At 48.3% G+C, this 21,554-nt stretch overlaps 1 protein-coding gene across 1 annotated transcript in view; it reads left to right on the forward strand.

The window, feature by feature from the left end:
- Nucleotides 1-21,554, forward strand: part of ERN1 (endoplasmic reticulum to nucleus signaling 1) — an 81,378-nt gene that overhangs the window by 27,962 nt on the left and 31,862 nt on the right. The window contains exons 3-4 of the mRNA XM_005668695.3: nt 17,739-17,772; nt 18,754-18,826. Coding sequence (XP_005668752.2) covers nt 17,739-17,772; nt 18,754-18,826 — 107 coding nt within the window. The remainder of the gene's footprint in view (nt 1-17,738; nt 17,773-18,753; nt 18,827-21,554) is intronic.

A 21,554-nucleotide genomic window follows, 5' to 3' on the forward strand; every position in this document is an offset into this window, starting at 1 on the left:
AGAGGTGGGAAGGATGAGAGGCGTGTCAGAGGGAGAATCTGGAGAATCCAACCCCTGATTAGGCAGGCAGAGCAGGGAGGCGTCAAAGGTGCTTAAAGGCAGAATTAGAGAAAGTGGATTAAGGCCTAATAATTTCACAACGAAATTCAGTTCAATTCAATTCAGTGAAACCTCCGTATGTTCTAATTCTCATTGTTTTTCTGAGAATAAATTGGCTTATTTTAGCTCAGTTCAGCCCTGGGGACCAGTCTCTCCCCCCACCCCCATGTGTACAGAGATCTCTCTCTATACAGAGAGTAAAGATAGTAACATACAGAGACCCTGAGTTTCCCGTTTAATGTTGCAGCTGTAACTAAAGATTTCAGAATTCGTATTCTTAAAACATTAATATGTAAGCAGATTATAAACAGTATCCAGATACTTTTCTAGGCCCTGAGGACACAACAAAATCCTTGTCCTCATAGAGCTTTCATTCTGGGGGGAACAGACTGAAGTTTCACTGTATTGAATTGAACGAAGTGGTGATAAGCGCCAGAGGAGAATAACGAATAACGCAGGACCAAGGGCAAGGACTGGAACGGGGAGTGCCAGGTGGTGGCTGGGGAGCGGGTGGGGCGGGCGGGCTGTGATTTTATTTGTTTATTTATTTTTATAAGGCTGCACCCGTGGCATATGGAAGTTCCCAGGCCAGGGGTCACATTGCAGCTGCAGCTGCCAGTCTACGCCACAGCCACAGCAACGCCAGATCCCAGCCATGTCTGCGACCTACACCACAGGTCATGGCAGCGCTGTATCTTTAACCCACTGAGCAAGGCCAGGGATCGAACCCGTATCCTCGTGGATACTAGTCGGATTGGTAACCTGCTGAGCCACAATGAGATCTTCCCGGGCTGTGATTTTAAACAGGGAGGCCTCACTGGAAGGCATTGTTTGAGCCAGAACTCCAAGAGGCAGGGGAGTCTTTAGGCAGAGGCCCTGGTGGGGGTGGGGGTGGTGCATAAGTGGGCATGGGCTTGGCAGGGAGCCAGAGAGGAAAGGCAGAGAAGTGGGGGTGACTGGGGTGCAGCGAGTAGGGGAGGAAGTTGAGGAGTGGGAGAGCAACTCAGAGGCCAGTCACATTAGGGACTCAGGGCCGCCTTACAGAACGTGTGTGTGTGTGTGTGTGTGTGTATTTTATATATGACATAATTTTAAAAATTGAGATATAGTTGATTTACAATATTCTATTATTAGCTTCAGGTGTACAACCTAGTGATTCAGTTTTTTTGCAGATTATATTCTGATTATTGTAAAATCCTAGGTCTAATTCCCAAGTACAGGAAGCAGGTGTTGCCAATCTATTTTATGCATGGCAGTTTGTATCTGTTAATAATACCATACTTCTAATGCGTCCCTCTCCCCACTTCCTCTTCCCTCAGAATATTTGTCATCCCCACCACTGCCTGCAAGTTATAGACAGTCATCTACACACACACAGCTTTAAAAAGAAATATGTTACCCATCTGCTAATCTGAAGTAGCTGGGAAGTAATTTTTAATCACATATATGTAATTTAGCATGCAAAGGCCCAGACCTATGCTGATATGCCACCTGCAATTGAATGCTATGTCTGCTGGTGCCGACCAGGGCGGCGACAGGATTTCCAAGCAGGGGAACACTTCTCATGAGATCCCAAACAAACTTCGTCTGTACTTGATTTATATAGTAGCCACATTTTGAGACTATTCATTGGGTAAAATTAGGCAAAAAGTGCCTTTGTGCTTTTATGTAAAGCAGTTTAGGTTGAGGGCCCAGATAATTGTTAAAGGTTTTTGGCTCATGCGAGTGTCTGGAAGGACATCAGAGCAGCCTGCAGATGTGGGGCCACTTTCAGCTCTGCAGGGCCACCTGGCTTTCCTGGCCCCTCACCTGTAGTGCCTGCATCGCCCCTCAGTCCCTGTGACCACCAGGAAATGCCCTCACGGAGTTCCTGAGCACTGCCCATTGAGCCGTGCTGTCCCCAAGGAGACCACAGGTTTAGGGCCATCACCAGGTGGCTGGTGTTAAGGATGTTGGCTTTTCCAAAGTCATTGGAGGAATTTGAGCTGAAGAGTGATGTACCCTGATGTTACAGACTCAGTGTTTATGTCACCCTTTAGACTCATATGTTGAATCCTTATCTCCCAGTGTGATGCTATTTGGAGGTGGAGCCTTTGGGAGGTGATTAAGTTTCCATGAAGTTACGAGGGTGGTGCCCCCACGATGAGATTAGTGCCCTTATAGGAAGAGGAAGAGACCAGTAGTCCCTCTCTCTCCACCACGTGAGGACACAGCTCTCATGAGAAGGCAGCTGTCTGCTAGCCAGGAAGAGGGGTCTGCCCGGAACTCAACTGTGCTGACGCCCTAATCCTGGGCTGTGAGAAATAAGTGTCTGTTGTTTAAGCCACCCAGGCTCTAGCGTTTTGTTATGCAGACAAAGCTAAGACAGCTGGCTCCACTTTACAGGATCAGCAGGTGCTGTGTTGAGACTGAGCTGATGGGGCCAGGAGGAAACAGAGACCAGGCAGAGGCTACTGCACCAGTCCAAGCAAGGGAGGGGGTGGTCATGGACCCGAGTGGCGGTGGGGACTCCAGTTTAAAGGGAAGAAACTTGCCGATGCAGACAGGTACCTTTAAGTCATCAGATTGGTTCTGTAGAATGTATACCTGTCATTCCATTTCATGGTTTCCTAATTGTTTACTTTTTTCAGGGCCCAACAAACTGGGAGGATTTTTCCCCCCCCTCTCCACAGAGTGGTTTTGGCAGGTGTTTTTGTTTCTCAACCAAACATGTGTTGCTGTTCCCAGAAATGGAGATTTCTCACACCACAGTGGCAGACTACGCTTAGCACAGAAAACGAGTTTTACATTTGTTTTCAGAAACTAGTTTGAGTCCTGGCATTTTACCTTAGGTGCCGTCTTTCTAAGGTGCGATTTTGTAACTGTAGCAACACCACTGTCTGTCTCTGCAATTTCATGTTTCATTTCTGCCCTCCCAGCCCAGATATAAACTGAGAACGATGCTGTCATGCTTTGTGTTAGATTCGTTTTACAAAGCTTGTCTTAGCTTGGTGGAGTCAAGGACTTTCTTTGGTATTGCCACATCTAGTTCGGGGCTTTTTTACACTCCCCTTGAAATACAAGCTAATGCTGAGATTTGACCCTCAAATCTCCACCAAATTGCAGATTATTCTGTAGCAACCCCGACTCCCATTCCCTTGCATCGCCTTTCCCATATAGTCCCAGAGGACTGGGCCTAATTTAGAGCCATTCTTTACCAACCATAAAAATGCACTGCTCTCCCAGCCAGACCAGCCCAGACTCCTGAGGTGGCCCCTGAATGGTTAATATTGGGGATTTCTTAGGAGGGAAGGATCAGAGCAAAATTAGTTATTTGAAACTTGAAGAAAACCTCGCTTCTCGTGCTCTCCACCTGTGCTGTCAGTCACAGCCCGCCTGGGCTGGTACAGTGATGCTCTGCTCCTTGGTCACCAGGTCTCATCACGTGGACTCATGAAGGGTCTCCCAAATCTGGCTCCTCCTCCCTGTCCCTGTTGCCGGGGTCTTAGCCTGGCTCTCGACATCCACTTCCTGGCTAATACAACAGCCGTCTGAGAGCCGCCCCGATGCCTGTCACCCTCCCATCCACCTGCCCCGCTGCCCCAGACAAACCCCTGAAAAGAGAAATTGAGCCGTGCTGCACCCAGGATGCCGCACCCCTGCTGAAATGCTCTGGGTGTTGTGTGAAGCAGTTACCCCAGGCCCCCCCCCCATGTCGCCCATCCATGAGGAAAGGGAGTGTTAGCCTCCATTCCAGGGGTTGGAATTTTCTGCAGCTGGGCCTTCCTGATACTGGACCCCGGGGTGATGTCTCCGCTCCTTAGCACCACACGGGGCAAGGCCCTGCACAGTCAGGCTCTCACCCACCTCCCCAGCCCCAGCCTCTTGTTGCGGCCAGGATGGCCTCTTCAGGTCTCAAAGACGCTGGACTTCTGCTTCACTCTGTCCCCGCCAGCAGCCCACAGTGTTGGACAGGCTCCTGTTCATCTGTTGTGACCCCCTTCATAGCTCCCTTCCTTGACTCCCTAAGCAGGCTGAGCCCCTCCCTCATCGGGTTCTGGAGGCATTTGGAAGAAGCCTCTGTTACAGCACTTGTTGCTCACTGTGAATTTTTTATTGCATTTGTCTTCCTGCCTCCTGGGTTTCTAACTCCGCCTTTCCCTTCAGAGGATGGGGTCTCTGGACAGTTAGGGATGCTCACTAGGCATCTGAGACGCCACTGCCGACTCACGTCCCACGGAGCCCCGAGAAACAGATGAGTCTGGGCTCTGCCTCTTCAGGATGCATCGTCATGGAAGTTTCCAAATCCAGTTTCTGATCTGGAGTTGCATGTGGCCTTTTGCAACTTTCTGCAGTGGCTTTCCTCTCCTGGCCTTTAGGCAGTGTGCACGTTCCTCCGGAGAGTCGGAGATCTGCCCTCAGATGTGTGGGGGCAGCACGAGAAGCGGCAGCTGTAGAAAGGGTGCCATTGCATTAGTCGTTCTAATCTGTTTTCTCTCAAGGAATTTTCCAGGCTGAAACATGCCTCACTGCCTTTCTGCCTCATTGCCTAAGCACAGAAAAGTGTTGACTTGTGCTCCACTGTTTCAGAGGACTGAAAATTAAGTTGTTGAGAGGGGCTGTGAGAGAGGCCTGTTTTTGCTTTTGAGCATCTTGAAAAAATGTTTTCTTTCTCTTTTTTGGTATTTTACTTTTTTTTTTTGTCTTTTTGTCTTTTCTAGGGCCGCACCCGCGGCACATGGAGGTTTCCAGGTTAGGGGTCGAATCGGAGCTGTAGCCACCAGCCTACACCACAGCCACAGCAACTCGGGGTCCAAGCCGCATCTGCGACCTACACCACAGCTCACAGCAACGCCGGATCCTTAACCCACTGAGCAAGACCAGGGATGGAACCTGCAACCTCATGGTTCCTAGTCGGATTCGTTAACCACCGAGCCATGATGGGAACTCCGCTATTTCACCTTTTTTTTTTTCCCCAGTATTTTACTTTTTATTGTGAAAGATTCTAAACACTTACACGCATAGAGATAATTATATCATAAACCCTCTTGTCCCATCATTCAGCTTCTCTAAGCACTAACTGGTACCCAGTCTCGTTGATCTGGACTCCCAGTCACGTCCCTCCCACAAGCTTGGGGTTTGCTTCGGAGTAAGACATCTGCCTAATATTAAGGAGGGGCTCCCAGGACAGCAGGCGCCACACAGAGCAGCACAGATTTCAGATCCAGTCGGCGGTCTCTGCAGCGTGGCGTGGTGGGGATCGCAATACAGGCGTGAATGTCTGAAGTACATGCTAAAAGGCCTGTTTTGGCTGCAACGTAGTTATGTCCTTTTACTTATCTTTCCATGAACACGCCCATCGCTCAAGAATGAATTCTGTGAAGTTGGTGACATCCTGAGAGGCACCGGGGTGTCGGCCCAAGCATTCAGTTGTCTCATCCTCCCCACTGTCGTTCCCTCACGATTGCTCGTAATGCTCAGTGCGTGATCGTGGGTCTGAGTCACTTCTGCCCAGGTGAAGATGCGTAAGAACATAAAGCTCAACAGCCTTTGGTGTGGGTGGCTTTTCAGATCACTTTGGTATTTCTGTATAATCATCTTTGTCGCCGTGACATCTGGGGATGTGCAGAGCTTACCTGGCAAGAAACCTCGCGGCACCCTCTGCCAGCTCTGATGAGATTTGGGATTTCATTGTGGATTTTCGGAGCTTTTGATTAGATGTCTTCTTGCTCGCCTCCAGAAGGCGGAACTTTGAGGAACGTTTGAGACTCGCTACCCTATGATTTGGGTGTTGAAGGTGTAGACGGCTGCAGTGCCTTTCCCGGGGAGGGCGGGAACAAGCAGCGCTGGCCAGGAGGATTCCCTCACTGGTTCACCAGACTGCACGAACCCTACTGGGCGCCTTAGGCTTTGAGTTCAGGGAGAGGTGGTTAATGACCTTGTGTCTACCGGTCATTTTTTATAAGAAAATGATGTTACACCCTTAAGCATTTTCTTGAGGAAATGGCAGGGGTTGTTTTGCATTCAGACCAACTGATCTAGTTTCACAGTCAGCCTGGATTGAAATCTTCATATCCTCTATTTTTTTTTTATTTTTATTTTTTTGGTCTTTTTAGGGCCGCACCTGTGGCATATGGAGGTTCCCAGGCTAGGGGTCCAATCAGAGCTACAGCTGCTGGCCTACACCACAGCCACAGCCACAGCCACGCTGGATCCGAGCCGTCTCTGTGACCCACACCACAGCTCACGGCAATGCCAGATCCTTAACCCACTGAGCGAGGCCAGGGATGGCACCCATGTCCTCCTGGATGCTAGCCGGGTTTGTTATCGCTGAGCCACAGTGGGAGCTCCTCCAGGTCCTCTGTACCTCATTCCTTTCTCCCACGTCACTTTTCTGATCAGGACTAAGTCTCGCTGCTGTTTTCTTTCCCCTTCTGTTTGGTTCCTGGCCACCCCCTCCCCCGCATGGGCTCAGGCCATCTTCCTAGGGTCACTGCCCTGCCTTCCTCACCGCTTCTTCTCTTTCTCGTTCACTGGGTCCCCAGGGCCCGCCTGTCTTACCTTCCTTCAGAGGATGGTGTCTTGTTTCTCTTTTTCTCCAATGCTGCAGGCCAGTCCCTGGTCAGTGTCCTTGGTGCCACACCGCAGAGGTTTCACCCTTTCTTCCCCATGGCCTCCCTGTCCACTAGCTGCCCCCTCTCGTTTTGCTCCTCCCAAGGAACAAGGCTTTCGAGTATTTGGCATATGGGGAGGCTTACAGGGAGCCCAAGGCAGCTGAAATTTTATTTGTGGTCTTTTGGCCCTTAAATACCTTTCAAGAGGGCCAACCTGGAACATTTTCAAATCATTGCTAGAAATGCACTTAGAAGAGGCCGGTTTGCCGAATTTCTAACTGTGTCACACGTTACTGGTACCTGGAGAAGTCTGGCAGTTAGAGAAGAGGCTGGTTTCATTTTTTATTTATTTTTTTATCTTTTTGTCTTTTGTCTTCTTAGGGCTGCACCAGCGGCCTATGGAGATTCCCAGGCTAGGGGTCCACTCGGAGCTACAGCTGCCAGCCTGCACCACAGCCACAGCCACGCCAGATCCGAGCCGCGTCTTTGACCTACACCCCAGCTCATGGCAATGCCAGATCCTTAACCCACTGGGTGAGTCTAGGGATTGAACCCGTAACCTCATTGGTCCTAGTCAGATTCGTTTCCTCTAGAGAGGAAGCTGGTTTTAAATGCCGGCTGAGGAGGGGCAGCTGGGTGGTTGTGTTTCAGCAGGGAGGGGGAGGAGGAGCAGGGCAATAAAAGCAGTGCCCCTCACGATTCCGCAGCGTGTTCCGCAGCATGCCCGCCTAGCAGCAGTGTGTTCCAGAAATATTGATGCTCATCTGGGGAAGAGAAGAGAATGATCTCGCAGGGTTCCTGGAGCTCCAGTGAAATGGGCAAGCTGTTCTGGTGGCTTCTGTAATCAAAGGGATCTTTATCTTCCTACGTGAAAGGAAGTCTGCTCAGAATCACCTCCAGAGAGAGGCCGTCGGTCCCAAATTCTGGTTTGAGACAGTTATTTAAATTGTGGTTGACTCATCGGAGACCTTTTTCTGTGTTTAGGGAAGCCTGAAAGGTGCTGACAGGGCCCTCCGAGCTCCTCCCGCGGGCTCCTCTTACCTTCTCGCGCCCTGGGAAATTGTAGGATTGGGCTGTCAAGGTTTATACACAGCTGAGGGCGGCCAGGAAGAAGAGGTCTTTCTTTTCAACCTTCTGAAACGGTATTCCTCAAATAGCTTTTTTCTTTAAAAAAAATTGTTTCATTTTAGAAAAACTTCAACAGACACAAAAGTACAGAGAAGAGCGTCTTGGAACCCTGGTGCACCCAGCACTCAGCTTCAGTCCTGATGGACGGATGACCGTCCCCCCCCCCATGTTATTTTGACACAAATGCCATATCCCTTTTTCCGTAAGTTTACATCATCTTTAAATATGAGTGCACCAACAGATCTATGCCCGGGCAGCTCTCTTTAGCTTTTATCATGCAGGGTTTCTGTGTAGAAAAGTCCTTTCTGTTGGGATAAACTCATCTAAATGACTGTCTTGCACATGCAGTATTGGGTAGCTTAACTTCCGGACTTGCTTTCATTCGGCAACAGCATTACCTGCTGAGTGTGAGAGGAGCAACGACCTGGGCAGCAGTTACACGGGAGTCCATGCTCTGGTTATTCCTTCCGCTGTCATGACCCTGGGCAGTTTCCTGTGTGTATTTCACAAGGAACAAAGTAGATGGTCCCTGCCCTATCAGGGACAGGCCCCAGATATTTGAGAACCAGAGAGGCCACACATAATTAGGTGCCTGTTGCCTGAGAAATGGGATAAGTGCATCGTAAGAACATACCAAGTACAGTGGGCGTTCAGTTTCCGATCTCCTGCAGAAAGGGGCCTTTGAAGGATGAGCGGAGTTAGATGGATGGAGCTGGGGCAGGTGATGCTGAGCACAGAAACCGACATGGGAGCATGGGCCGGGTTTGGGGAAGAGATGTGATCAAAGAATAATCATGAGAAGAGCTGGGCCCAAAGATTTTGCAGAGCTTTGACTGCTTCAGGCCTGTAGTTCCCAAATCGTGCTGAGGGACCCTGGGTGCCCCAATATACTCTCAAGGCACTGCAGCTAGTTTAAACTTAAGAGAAACACGGGGTACTCTACAAGTGTCAAACACCATGCTCGAAGTAGTTTGTAGTGTTATTTTTCTTTCTTTCTTTCTTTCTGTCATTTTGGGGCATATGGAGATTCCCAGGCTAGGGGTCACATCAGAGCTGCAGCCGCCAGCCTACACCACAGCAGATGTGGCTTCCTCAACCTACGCTGCAGCTTGCAGTGATGCCAGATCTTTAACCCGCTGAGCAAGGCCCGAGATCGAACCCATGTCCTCATGGATACTAGTTGGGTTTGTAACCAGCTGAGCCACAATGGGAACTCTGTAGTTTGTAGCTTTAAATTTTGCTGCTTTCCTTTTGACACTGTATCTTTGCAAAGCTGAGTTTTTGGCGGTTTCTGTACAATTCAAATACCACGTGAAAACATGGCATGGTGATGAGAGCGGCCGTGTCTAAGGTGAGTGTGAGATTTGGAAAGTGTGCAACACCCAAGTACACGCATCCCATTAGTGAGTCATTTTGGTTAAGAATGAAATAAACGTTTCTCTTTCAATTTACACGTGGTAATTTTTTTTCCCGCGTGGCCTCTGGGTTTGGAGACCCTAAATCCTTAAGTCCTTTTGACCTAACTGCTTGGTAACTGGGACCGTCAGGTATTTCTTTTGGCCTAGGGCCCTGCGAGGAAATCCCTGAGACATTAAGGGTGCTGTGAACCAAGGAAGTCTGGGAACCTCTGACTTGAGCCACAGAGATGGAAGGCATTTGGTGGGCAGAGGGGAGCCGGTGTAGGATTTTATGTGGAGGAAAGACAGGAACAGATTCGCCTTTGTCGGTCCCCTTGGGCGGTAGGTGGGGTGCAGAATCTGAAGGGCAGAGATCTGAGCAGGGAACTGGTTAGAAGGCTGCTGTGTAGGCCCAGTAGGGAAGTGGGGACATCACATTTTGGCAGTGGTAGAGGAGAGGAAAAGGAGGACAGGTTTTTGAGAAAGGTTTCAGTAGGTCGATCCTTATAAAAGCATCTCGTTGGATGGGAGAGGGTTAGAATTAAGAGAAGGGGAGGTGTTCCTGTCATGGCGCAGTGGTTAAAAAATCTGACTAGGAACCACGAGGTTGCAGGTTCGATCTCTGGCCTTGCTCAGTGGGTTAAAGATCCCGCATTGCCATGAGCTGTGGTGTAGGTCGAGGACGTGGCTCGGATCCTGCGTTGCTGTGGCTGTGGCTGTGGTGTAGGCTGGCGGCTACAGCTCTGATTGGACCCCTAGCCTGGGAACCTCTGTATGCCGTGGGAGGGGCCCAAGAAATGGCAAAAAGACCAAAAAAAAAAAAAAAAAAAAAGAATTAAGAGAAGGGGAGAGTGGAGAAAACTCTGAGATTCCAGATTGTGTGACCAGGTAGAAGGACGGTCAGAGAGTCGATCTGGGGGATGCAGAGGAGGAGCCGGTTTGGGGGTACCCCATAAACAGTTGGAAATCGGACTGGGTCATGGACTCCACAGGCAACGTTGTCGGGTGCCATGTGGAAACCTAGTAAAGATTTGTAAGAGTTCGTTAGAGTCCGTCGCTGGAACTTGGCGCTGGCAGTTTGGACCTTATTCAGAGGGGAGGGTCCAGAGAGCAGCACATTGATAAGGTGCCGCAGTTAGAGCGTGAAACGGAGGCTCTGGAGCAGTGCTCTCCAAGCACGGCTCAGTCTCAAGGACGTTGCGTATGTTAGAAAAGCGGATTCCCTGGTGCTACCCATGGAATCAGCTTCCTGGGGGAAAGACCCAGGAGTCAACATTTTAAAATTTTATAGGTAACTTTGTATTCCATTCCTACCTTGCTGGTGGGAATATAAAATCATACAGCCACTTTGGAGAACAGTTTGGCAGTTTCTTATCAAGTCAATGTAAACAATATGGCTCAGCCATTCTACTCCTAGGTATTTTCCCAAGAGAGATGAAAACATAGGTCCAAAGACTTGTACACAAATGTTCCTTGCAGCTTTATTCATGTTTTTCCAGCCCCAAACTAGAGTAACCCAAAGTCCATCAACAGATAAATAAAGTGTTGTGTCTACACAATGGTATGTATACAGCGGAGTACTATTCAGCAACAAAAAAGAACAAACTGATACATGCAACAATAGGGATGAATTTCACCAATGATGCAGAGGGAAAGAAGCCAGGCACAAAAGGGAACCTCCTGTATGAATTCCATTTGTGAAATTTTAGAACAAACATAACGAATCCATAGATGGTTGTCTGGGCTGGGGGTTGGAAATAATGAATCCAAAGGGGTGTGAGAAAATGTTTTGGGGTGACGGAAATATCCTCTATCGTGCTCCTGAGGGTAGCTGTGTGGATGTACATGTTTTTCAAGAGTCGTTGAACAACTTGAAAAACACGGATGTATTTAGGAGAGAACGGGGAGCATGCGTGAAGGGGGATGGGCAGAGGCTTGGTGTGTTTGTAGGCAGAGGGGGAGCAGTTAGCCAGAAGGTCTTGAAGATCCTTGCAGACAGGGTACCATCTAGGGGTTCCGGATACACGAGTGTGAAATATCTAGAAAGCATTGTCCTTTTATTTTTCATTTATTTTTTTATACCTGCACCTGAGGCATTAGGAAGTTCCTGGGCTAGGGGTCAAATCGAAGCTGCAGGCCTGTACCACAGCCACAGCAATGCAGGATCCCAGCCGCATCTGCCACCTACACCACAGCTTGGGGCAACGATGGATCCTTAACCCACGGAGCGAGGCCAGGGATCGAATTCACATCCTCATGGATACTATGTCAGGTTCTTAACCCAATGAGCCACAACAGGAACTCCCACACTGTCCTTTCATAGAGCTGTAAAGGGAATGGTAGTGGAGTTGGGTGAACCAGGGGCCTGGAGGTAGGAGAGCTCCCTCTGCGCCCTGCACGTCCCCTGTGCCACAAGAAGGGGTCACATGTGGAGAGGAAGGGGCCTCGGGGCAAGGAGTGAAGGTTGGAAACACCAGCTGCGAGGGACGGGGAGCAGAGGCCGACCAGAAAGAAGGTAAACTTACCTCCTACGACCTGGGGCCATAGATATATACTGGCATAGACATATATACTGGCATAGACATATATACTGGCATAGATATATATACTGGCATAGATATATACTGGCATAGATATATACTGGCATAGACATATATACTGGCATATACTGGCATAGACGTATATACTGGCATAGACATATATACTGGCATAGACATATATACTGGCATAGATATATACTGGCATAGACGTATATACTGGCATAGACATATATACTGGCATAGACGTATATACTGGCATAGACGTATATACTGGCATAGACATATATACTGGCCTCTCCACAAGCGATGGTCCTGTTTTCTTTGGCAGTGCTCAGAAGCTTGGGTGGCGGGAAGGGGATTGCTGGGTGGATGCTGGGTTGACAGTTGATAGAACAGAGCTGCTGGGTTGTAGAAATGATCAATGATGGGAGCCCAGGCAGGACAGGAGTAAAAGTAGGAAGGAAATAAACATTTACTGATCGCTCCATTCGGTGAATATATTGAGCACCTCTTGTGTGCCAGGCACTGTTTTAGATGTTGGGGGTAGATCGGACAACAAAAATAAACCTGAGCCCCCGTGGACCTTCCAGTGGCTAGAGTCAGACATTAAAGAAATATGTCAAATGCACAGAATGTCAGAGATGGTAAATGTCGTGGAGAAAAACTAAGCAGGGAAGAGAAGTAGGGAATCTGGGGGCGGGGGTAGGAGGTGGTCATGGAAGACCCCTCCAAGATGGTGCCATCTGACCTAGGCAGAGGGAAGAGCAGATGCAAGGGCCCCGAGGCAGGCAGGCCTGGCGCATTGGAGGAACACCCTGTGCTCCAGCGCGGCGGGAGCCGAGTGGGGAGGACATGCCGGGAGAGCGCCGGGTGGGTGTGGGGGGCTGGGGGGATTCCTAGGCCTCTGCTGAGGGGGATGGGACCCACCAAAGGGGTGTGAGCAACACCAGCATAATCCGATGTGTATCTTCAGAAGGATCACTCTCCTCTGCTGAAGCCCTGACTTCCAGTCTTAACGAATATTTAATCCTTACAGAATCCTCATGCACACTCCCCGTGAGTTTGGTGCTATTAGCTCTCCTCCTTCCTCCCTTCCTCCCTTCCTCTTTCTTTCTTCTTCTTTCCTTCCTTCCTTCCTTCCTTTTCTTCCTTCCTTCCTTCCTTTCTTTCTTTCTTTCTTTGTTTCTTTCTTTCTTTCTTTCTTTCTTTCTTTCTCTCTTTCTCTCTTTCTTTCTTTCTTTCTTTCTCTCTTTCTCTCTTTCTCTCTTTCTCTCTTTCTCTCTTTCTTCTCTTTACTGATGAGGAAATTGAAGCTCAGAGAGATGAACTAACTTTGCCGAGGTCCCTCAGGTGGTAATTGGCAGAGATTTAAGCCTACATTTTTCTGAGTCCAAAGGCCACAAAGACTAGGGGAAAAGGGTGCACTTGGGAGAAAAGGGGATCCAGTGATGCTGAAGGGACACTGGGAGTAGGAAACAGAAGGATGGTCATTACAGATATTGACCACGGGTTTGGCAGCTGGGGGGAAATGAGTGTCAGCAGTGTGGTTTGAGGCCTGCCTGTCAAAATTTTAGGAGGGAACAGTGTTAAGAGCCAAGCTGGTCTGGAGAGAAAGATGGGTGTGGATGTGTGGTTTGGGCAAGTGGTGGTTGAGGTGCTGGTGGGAGAGGGTGGAAATGTCCAGCTGGTCCAGAAAGAATTGATCAAGAGATGGAGACCTAGAATGTCCCATCATGGTTGTGGTGGAAGCTGCAGGGGTGGATGTGCTCTTGGAGAGAACTGAGGGCAGAACCTGTTGGAGTAAGGATGGGGGTGGGGGAGAGAGATGAGTGAAAGAGCAGACAGTTCAGGGCTGCGGAAGCCAGGAGGTGGATGGGGGCTTCAAGGAGGCGGGGGCGGGGGGGAACCACGTGGTCTGAGGCAGCAGGCACGTGGGTTGTCCAAGGGCTGGCGAGGTAGCAGAAAGGGTAGAGCTATTGGTGCCAATGGACCAAGACTTTAAGAAGGGAGCAGAGTCAGGTGTGCATTTGGGAACCCCATACAGAGGGAGAAGGTATGAGGTTTGAGAGAGGGTGAGGTAGAGGATGAAAGTAAAACGGTATTCTTGGAAAGGCAGAAATTCACTCCTTTTGGAAATAAAAATGGTTGCCTTTTTACCCTTATGAACTTGGACAAAGGAAGGATGTGAACATCTTTTTTTTTAAAATATGGCCACACCTGCCAAGCGATTGAATCCAAGCCACAGCTGCAGCTCCTTTAACCCACCTCACCCGTCTGAGGATCAAACCCTTGCCTCTGCAGCGACTTGAGTCACTGCAGTTGGATTCTATTTTATTTTTTATTTTTTCGCTTTTTTGAGGGCCACATGTGTGGCATATGGAAGTTCCCAGGGCTAGGGATTGAATTAGAGCTGCAGCTACCAGCCTACACCACAGCCGGATCCGAGCTATGTCTGTGATCTAGGGTGCAGCTCACAGCAACACCGGATCCTTAACCCACTGAGCTGTGATGGGCACTCCTTGCAGTTGGATTCCTAACCCACTGCACCACGCTGGGAACTCTGTGAACATCCACCCTGAGCCATTTTTTGCCTCAGGTTGAAAAGGAGGATTTGATCCGCACAAAACAGGAGCCATAAGTGTCACTGCACCTTGCCCACGTTTCTCCAGGTATAAAGTTGTGGTGTTTCAGGCCTGAGCTGGACCCATGAGAGGAACCGAGTCCAGTGGCAGTGCCCAGGGAAGCAGTGGGCTGATCCGTTTCTCCCTGTCTTAATCCTGGAGGCCAAACACTGAGTACAGTTTTTTTGTTTTTTGTTTTTTTTTTTCCCCTCTTCTGATATTTTTACCTTTACCTTGAACAACACCCATTTTTACACTTGTAATCTTTTTTTTTTCTTTTCTCATTCCGAAAGTAAAACAGCTTCCTGAGATAGCTTTTACCCTTATCAGCCTCCCTAGAGATAGAGAGGCCTATTTTGCGGCAGCTTGTTTATAGCTTAGAGTTGGGCCACTGTTTCTTTTCACATGGCTGATTTTTTATTTTATTTTTTTCAGATTAAGAATCTTGCCTGATACCAGTTCCCATTATTAAATCCCAAACTCCTCTTTCATGTTGGGCTTTCATTGTACATTTTCAGATGCTGCTTTTGACTTTTATTTTGCTGGCTTTCCAACTACTTTTATCTTTAACCTTTTCTATTACCGAAAAGTTCAAGCATATGTAGAGAGGACAGTAAAGTATTAGGCCAGCGCTGTCAATTCTATCTTTGAAACAGTCATCGACAAGCTGCCGGTTTTTTTTTTGCTTTATCTGCCTTCCTCCCATATGATTTCTTTTCCTGTAGTATTTTAAAGTGAATCTCAGACTCAAATGATCCTTTAAGAAAAAAAAAGTGAAGTTCCCGCTGTGGTGCAGCGGGATCGGTGGTGTCTTGGGAGTGCTGGGACCCGGGTTTGATCCCCAGCCTGGTGCAGTGCGTTAAGGATCCGGCATTGCCCCAGCTTAGGTTGCTCCTGCGGCTCAGATCTGATCCCTGGCCTGGGAACTTCATATGCCGCAGGGCCAAAAAAGAAAAAAAAAAAAGCAGACTAGGGCGTTAAACATTTGCTCACCCCCAGCAGACCTGTTTTAACAGTGCTTCTGTGCCATGGCCTGCAGCTCTGCAGGTGTTTATTCCCGGAGTCCTACTTTACCAGTGGATGGAAAGGCGCCCCTGCAGGAGTTCATGTCCCCCTAAGCCTAGGAGAAAGCTTGGCTCCTACACACCTGTGCAGGTGCCCACCTGCCCCTCCCTTTCTCCTGCCGGCGGCCTGTGTCTTAACTGGAAGCTTGCTGGCACAGGGCAGACCTTGAGGCCTCCGTGCCAGATAACCAGTGAAATAAGCCCTGGAAAACCAGGAAAGGCTATGCCAGAGGACGCGTCCCCAACAGCGAGCAAACGCTGTCCAGCAAAGATAAGCTCAGGCACTGGAGTGGAAATCCTGTTGGTCTCCACACGTTGCTTCCAGTGAATCTGCTCGGATCCGGTGGTGTCCTCCTCCTCTGGGTTTATCTGTGAGACCTTGAAGTGGCTGAAATGAACAAAAAACAACGCCCCCTTGACAGCTGGGTCTTCTCTGGAATCTGCCTTCTGGCTCTGCCTGGCGTGCATCAGAGAAACTGGGTTGTAATTGCTTTTTGACTCGGTTGGCTGGGGTGGGTGCCTGTGCCCGTGTTTCCTGCCTCTTGCATCAGTTTGTTTGTGAGAGGGCACCGCGAGGTGAGGTGATTACTGGGAACGAGAAACATGTGCTTGCTGACTGAAAGTTCCTCCTGTTTCCTGAAGTGCTTTTGGTTTTAATGAATTGTTTGTTTGCTGCCCACAGACCGCATGGGGTGTGTGCGCTTCTGGTGTCGTGAGCGCGGTATGCCTGCGTGTCGGAGCTGGGCTCCTAAGGCAAAGCCGGCATGTGATAAGACTTGAAAGAGTTTTTTCTCATCTGAGAATCCCAGCCGACCAGGGTCGTTGGACAGCTGTCTGTCCCCGTAAACAGAGCCCGTGGAGCCTGGAACTCTACCCCAAACCAGATCTCTGTATTTGCCGTCCCCATCCCGGCTTTGAAGTTGGGGACAGCACGGCTGTCCAGCCCATGGGGTCTCGAGCGCCGGAAGTGCCTCATCGCTGTGTGGTCTCACGCCTGTCGATTCTAGCTGTTCAGGCACTGCTGTGTCGGCTCCCTCTCACCCCCGCACCCTGAGGAACCGGGAGGTTCTAGGGAGGGAGAGAGTCTGCCTTTTTGACTATTGCAAATATTAAAATTAATTTGGTGATACAGTTTTTTTTCCCCTATTTCAAAAGTAGTATCTACTTTCGTAGGAATTTGGGGAAATGTGGAAAAGGTGGGGGAGTCATTTATATTTCCAACAAAGATAACTTGCAATTAGCATTTTTTTTTGCCTTTCCATCTAGTTTTCTTAATGCACATTGAAGGTTTTTCTCCTCAGCTGCACGAATACTCTAGGCACAAGGTTCTTTTCTCCTGAACATGATAGTATAACGATGTATACATGTTTCTTAAACTTTATAAGCCCTTTTAGAAGCCTTGATTTTCTGCCAAGTGGACACTCCATAATTTAACCACATCACTGAGTAGTCAGGTTGTTTGTGACGCTACTGTGAGGATCCTTATACAGAAAGCATTTTCTATATTTTGTGTTGTTTTATTTATTTTTATTTTATTTTTTTTTGTCTTTTTAGGACCGCACCCACAGCGGAAGTTCCCAGGCTAGGTGTTGAATCAGACCTACAGCTGCCAGCCTACACCACAGCCACAGCAACGCAGGATCCTTAACCCACTGAGCGAGGCCAGGGTTCGAACCCACAACCTCATGGTTACTAGTCGGATTTGTTTCCACTGCCCACCATGGGAATTCCTTGTGTTGTTTTTAAAGTAGATTTTATGGAAATGGTTTCATGGATCAAAGGGAATCAAGAAGAATAAATACTCAAAAAACTCTAAAATCATCGTGTTGCTGCCCCAAAGGGGGGAACCCATTTACCATCCATTCGGATTCATCAGCAGCAAAAGTGCTTCCCAAGCCACGGTTTTGCTTCTTCTAGTGGGACTCTCTAGTACCACGCCGGGCATCTGCCAACGAGATAGTTGAGGCTTTAGAAGTCCTGGATGTGTCAGATGGTGACCCTTTGTCCACTGTGGGTTGTCACTGGGGCTTCCTTCTACGTCCAGCCCCCAAGTTACATGCACCGTTTCTTGACCGCAGTTCCATTCGGCTCCCAGCCCTCTCTCCAACCTCGGTGACCGTCAAAAGAGCATACTTGTTGTTTTTGTGTGTGAGTTTTCTAAAGTGCCTTCACCTACGTTATCTCATGTAGATAAATTTCAGTTTCTGGTCCCTCTTGTGACCTGGTCCTGGGAACTCTAGGCATCTTGACATCTTTGAGTCTGTCTGATGATGCCTTTGTTGTTCTTTTTGCACAGATCCAGTCCTGCAGGTTCCAACGCATGTCGAAGAGTAAGTTTTCTCATTTGCTTCAGCGCTTCCCTTTCATTCACTTTCTATTTTATTCCATCAGTATTTTTGTAGCTAGTTGCTGGGAGCACATCTCTGTGCAAATGCAAGGTAGACCGCGAGTGACTGAGAGGAGCAAGCCTTGCAGCTGCTGCGATAGACGCCTGTGTTGGGGAGAAGGGCGGGGAGTTCCTTGGTGGGGAGAGGTATTCAAAAGGCTTGTTTGAGATGTCACTTAAGCCAGACTTTGCACTTAAGCTCCCCAAATCCTCAGGAGGGTCCGGGGGTCTTTGGATCTCTCCCTCTTCGCGTGCTAAACCATGGAGAGGGGACGTGAAGGTGACCTGTGTTGGAGTAAACATGGATGGCACCTCTGAGAACCTCGGATGATGCTGTATCCGGGGTGGAGAAAAGGCTCGGCACGGGGTTTCTGAGTCACTAGTCGTAGTTCAGTCATCAGCAGGTTAACTTTACCCAAAGGGCACCTTGAACCTGCTTCCTGGGAAGCTACTGCTGAGACCCTGACCCATCCCCTTGGCAGGCTCTTTCTCATGTCCAGCTTTACGAGTCTGCTTTTATTGCCTCCTAAAAATAAATGTTTGTTGACCGCAGAAGGTAGATTTGTCCTCCCTGTTTGTGTACCATGCCAGGCCATTAAATATTAGTTGTTGGAGTTCTGTATACAGTTGACTTGGAAATGGAAAAGGTCCTTTTCCCTTATTTCACCTTCTTCCAGCCTGCTTTGCCCCAACGATGGTGTGTTTTTCTGAGGTTTTGTACTGGCTTTCCTTTGCATCGCCACCATGAGGATATTTTATTATCTGTGGCTAAAGTGAAAGAGCAGTAGATGAAATTATCATATGCACACATATAAACGCACACCCCTTCCCCCCTCCCCGCCCGTCACGGCTTTGCTTGGCTTTGGTATCTTGTTCCGTGTCCTGGGCTATAATCTACCATTGATACTTTTTGCTTGATCTCTAGGCCTGCCTTCCTCCCAGATCCCAATGATGGCAGCCTGTATACACTTGGGGGCAAGAATAATGAAGGCCTGACGGTGAGTGTATTCAGCTTCTGTGTACTCTGGATGTTCTGGACCAGTGACCTTCAACTGCAGCTGTGCATTGAGATTTCCTGCAAGCCTAAAAAAAAAAAAATCTGGGGATTCTGATTCAGGTGGTCTGGAGTAGGGCCTGGGTATCAATATCTTTTCACAGCTTCCTTGATGAGCTTTTGAATGTATAGCCCAGAGTTCAGAAGCATTGATCTTGACGGGCAGGTTCTCATGGCTCAGCCAGCACACTGGAAGGCCGTGCTACTCCCTTCAGTAACAGAGCTCACTTGGGCTAGTGATTTTTTTTGTTTTGTTTTGTATTTTTAAGGGCCACACCCACAGCATATGGAGGTTCCCAGGCTAGGGGTTGAATAGGAGCTGTGGCCACCAGCCTATACCACAGCCACAGCAACGCCAGATCTGAGCTGCATCTGAGGCCTACTGCTGTAGCTTGTGGCAACGCTGGATCCATAATCCACTGAGTGAGGTCAGGTATGGAACCCACATCCCCATGGATACTAGTTGGGATACTAGCCACAACAGGAGCTCAGGCTAATGATTCTTAATGGGGGTGGGGGGCTGTAGTTTGAAACACTCTCTGCCCCCCAAAGTAGACATCGCTTTGTTGGGGGCGGGAGGCAGAGGCATGTAATATTCCATTCCCATCTCCATTTGAGAATCTAGACCTGGAGAGCTCCAAAAAATACTGTCTAGGAGTTCCCTGGTGGCTCAGAGGGTTAAGGATTTGGCATTGTCATTCCTGTGTGCAGGTTGGATCCCTGGCCCAAGAACTTCCACATGCCACAAGCATGGCCAAAACAAACAGTCAAACAAAACACTGTCTAGTTGCAATCCCGAAGTCTCCATTTAACGGACACTAGTCATCAGGATTTTTCAAAAGCCTCCCAGACAATAGAATTTAGAAACAGGCCCACACATAGGGTCATCTGCTTTATGACAAAGGTGATAGACACTGCAGTGCAGTGGGGAAGGATGGTCTTTTCTTCGATAAATGGTTTGGGTCAATTGGGATATCCATATGGAAAAAAATCCTAACGCCTGCCTCCCACCAGATACATAAAACTCAGTTCCGGAGAGATTTTATCTTTTTTGTGTGTGTGTCTTTTTGGGGCTGCACCCACGGCATATGGAGGTTCCCAGGCTAGGGGTTCAATCGAAGCTGTAGCTGCAGGCCTACACCACAGCCAAAGCATTGCGGGGTCTGAGCCCCATTTGCGACCTACACCACAGCTCATGGCAATGCAGAATCCTTAACCCACTGAGCAAGGCCAGGGATTGAACCCACAACCTCATGGTTCCTAGTCAGATTCGTTAACCACTGCGCCACGATGGGAACTCCCTGAGAAATCCTATCTAAATGTGAACTGTAAAACAAAACTTTAAGAAAAAGGAGGAGTGCAACATTTTCATGACCTTAGAGACTAGCTAAAAGATTCTTCAATTGGACACAACAAAACACTCCACACTGACCATAAAAGAGAAAATTGATACATTGTCTTTTATTAACATTATGATTTTGTCTTTATTAAAAGGCACCTTTATTAAAAGGCAGGCCACAACGTATTTGCAAAATATATATCCAACAAGGATTCATATTCAGAATGTATAAAGATATGCCTATGGGTTATTAAGAAAAGACAACCCAATAGAAAACTAGAAAAACAGCAAAAGAGGATATCCAAATGGTCAATAAACATATGAAAAGATAGTGATCAGTCATGAGGGAAATGCAAATTCAAAAATGCCAATAAACAAGGAGTTCTCCTATGACACGGCAGGTTAGGGATCCGGCACTGTCACTGCAGCAGCTGGGGTCACAGCTGTGGCATGGGTTCAGTCCCTGGCCTGGGAACTTCCACGTGCTGTGGGTGCGGTAAAAAAAAAAAAAATGCAAATAAAATGTCACTGTGGCATACTACTACCCACTCATTAGAATGGCTAAAATGAGAAAGATGGAAAAACAAAACAGGTGTTGGAGGGCAGTGGAGCAACGAGAACGCTAACCCACTACTGGTGGACGTGCAAACTGGTGTTACCAGTTTGGAAAAGACGTGTGCTATCTCAAAGCTTCATGACCCAGTAAGTTCCTCCCAGCTTATATACCCAACAGAAATGTGTGTGTGTGTTCACCAAAGACAAGGACCCAAATAAATATACTGTGGCTCTTTATAATATCCCCAAAGTGAACACCACCCAAATGCCATCAGTACTAGATGGGAATGAATAAATGATGGAAGAGTCATAGAATTTAAGAGTCTACAACCGAAGAGAACAAACAATCTGTGACTCTGCACAACAGTATGCATGAACCTCACCAAGAAGCTTGGACAAAAGACCAGCGAGAAGGGCCACCACTGAATGATTCACTCCTGTAAAGCCCGAAGACAGGAAAAACTAGTCTCTGCTGTTTTGAAGTTGGGACAGTGGTTTATTATGCTGGGAGGGGTGTGGTTATGACTGGAAGAGAGGGCAAGAAGGGGGCTTCCAGAGCCCTGGAAATGTTCCATTTCTTCGTCTGGGTGCTAGTTGCATGGGTGCGTTTTTCCCTTTGCAAAATTTAACTGAGCTGTAACTGACAGAGGCTCTGTTTGAAGGTTCTGCTTTAGTAGAAAGTTGTAAAAGCCTCTCAGAGACTCTGACATGCAGCCAAGGTTGAAAACCACCTTGCGTGTCCTGTGAATTCTAACTTGGGTATTTCATGATTATTTTC

The sequence above is a fragment of the Sus scrofa genome, chromosome 12 (assembly GCF_000003025.6).
Source record: "Sus scrofa isolate TJ Tabasco breed Duroc chromosome 12, Sscrofa11.1, whole genome shotgun sequence".
Lineage (NCBI taxonomy): Eukaryota > Metazoa > Chordata > Mammalia > Artiodactyla > Suidae > Sus > Sus scrofa.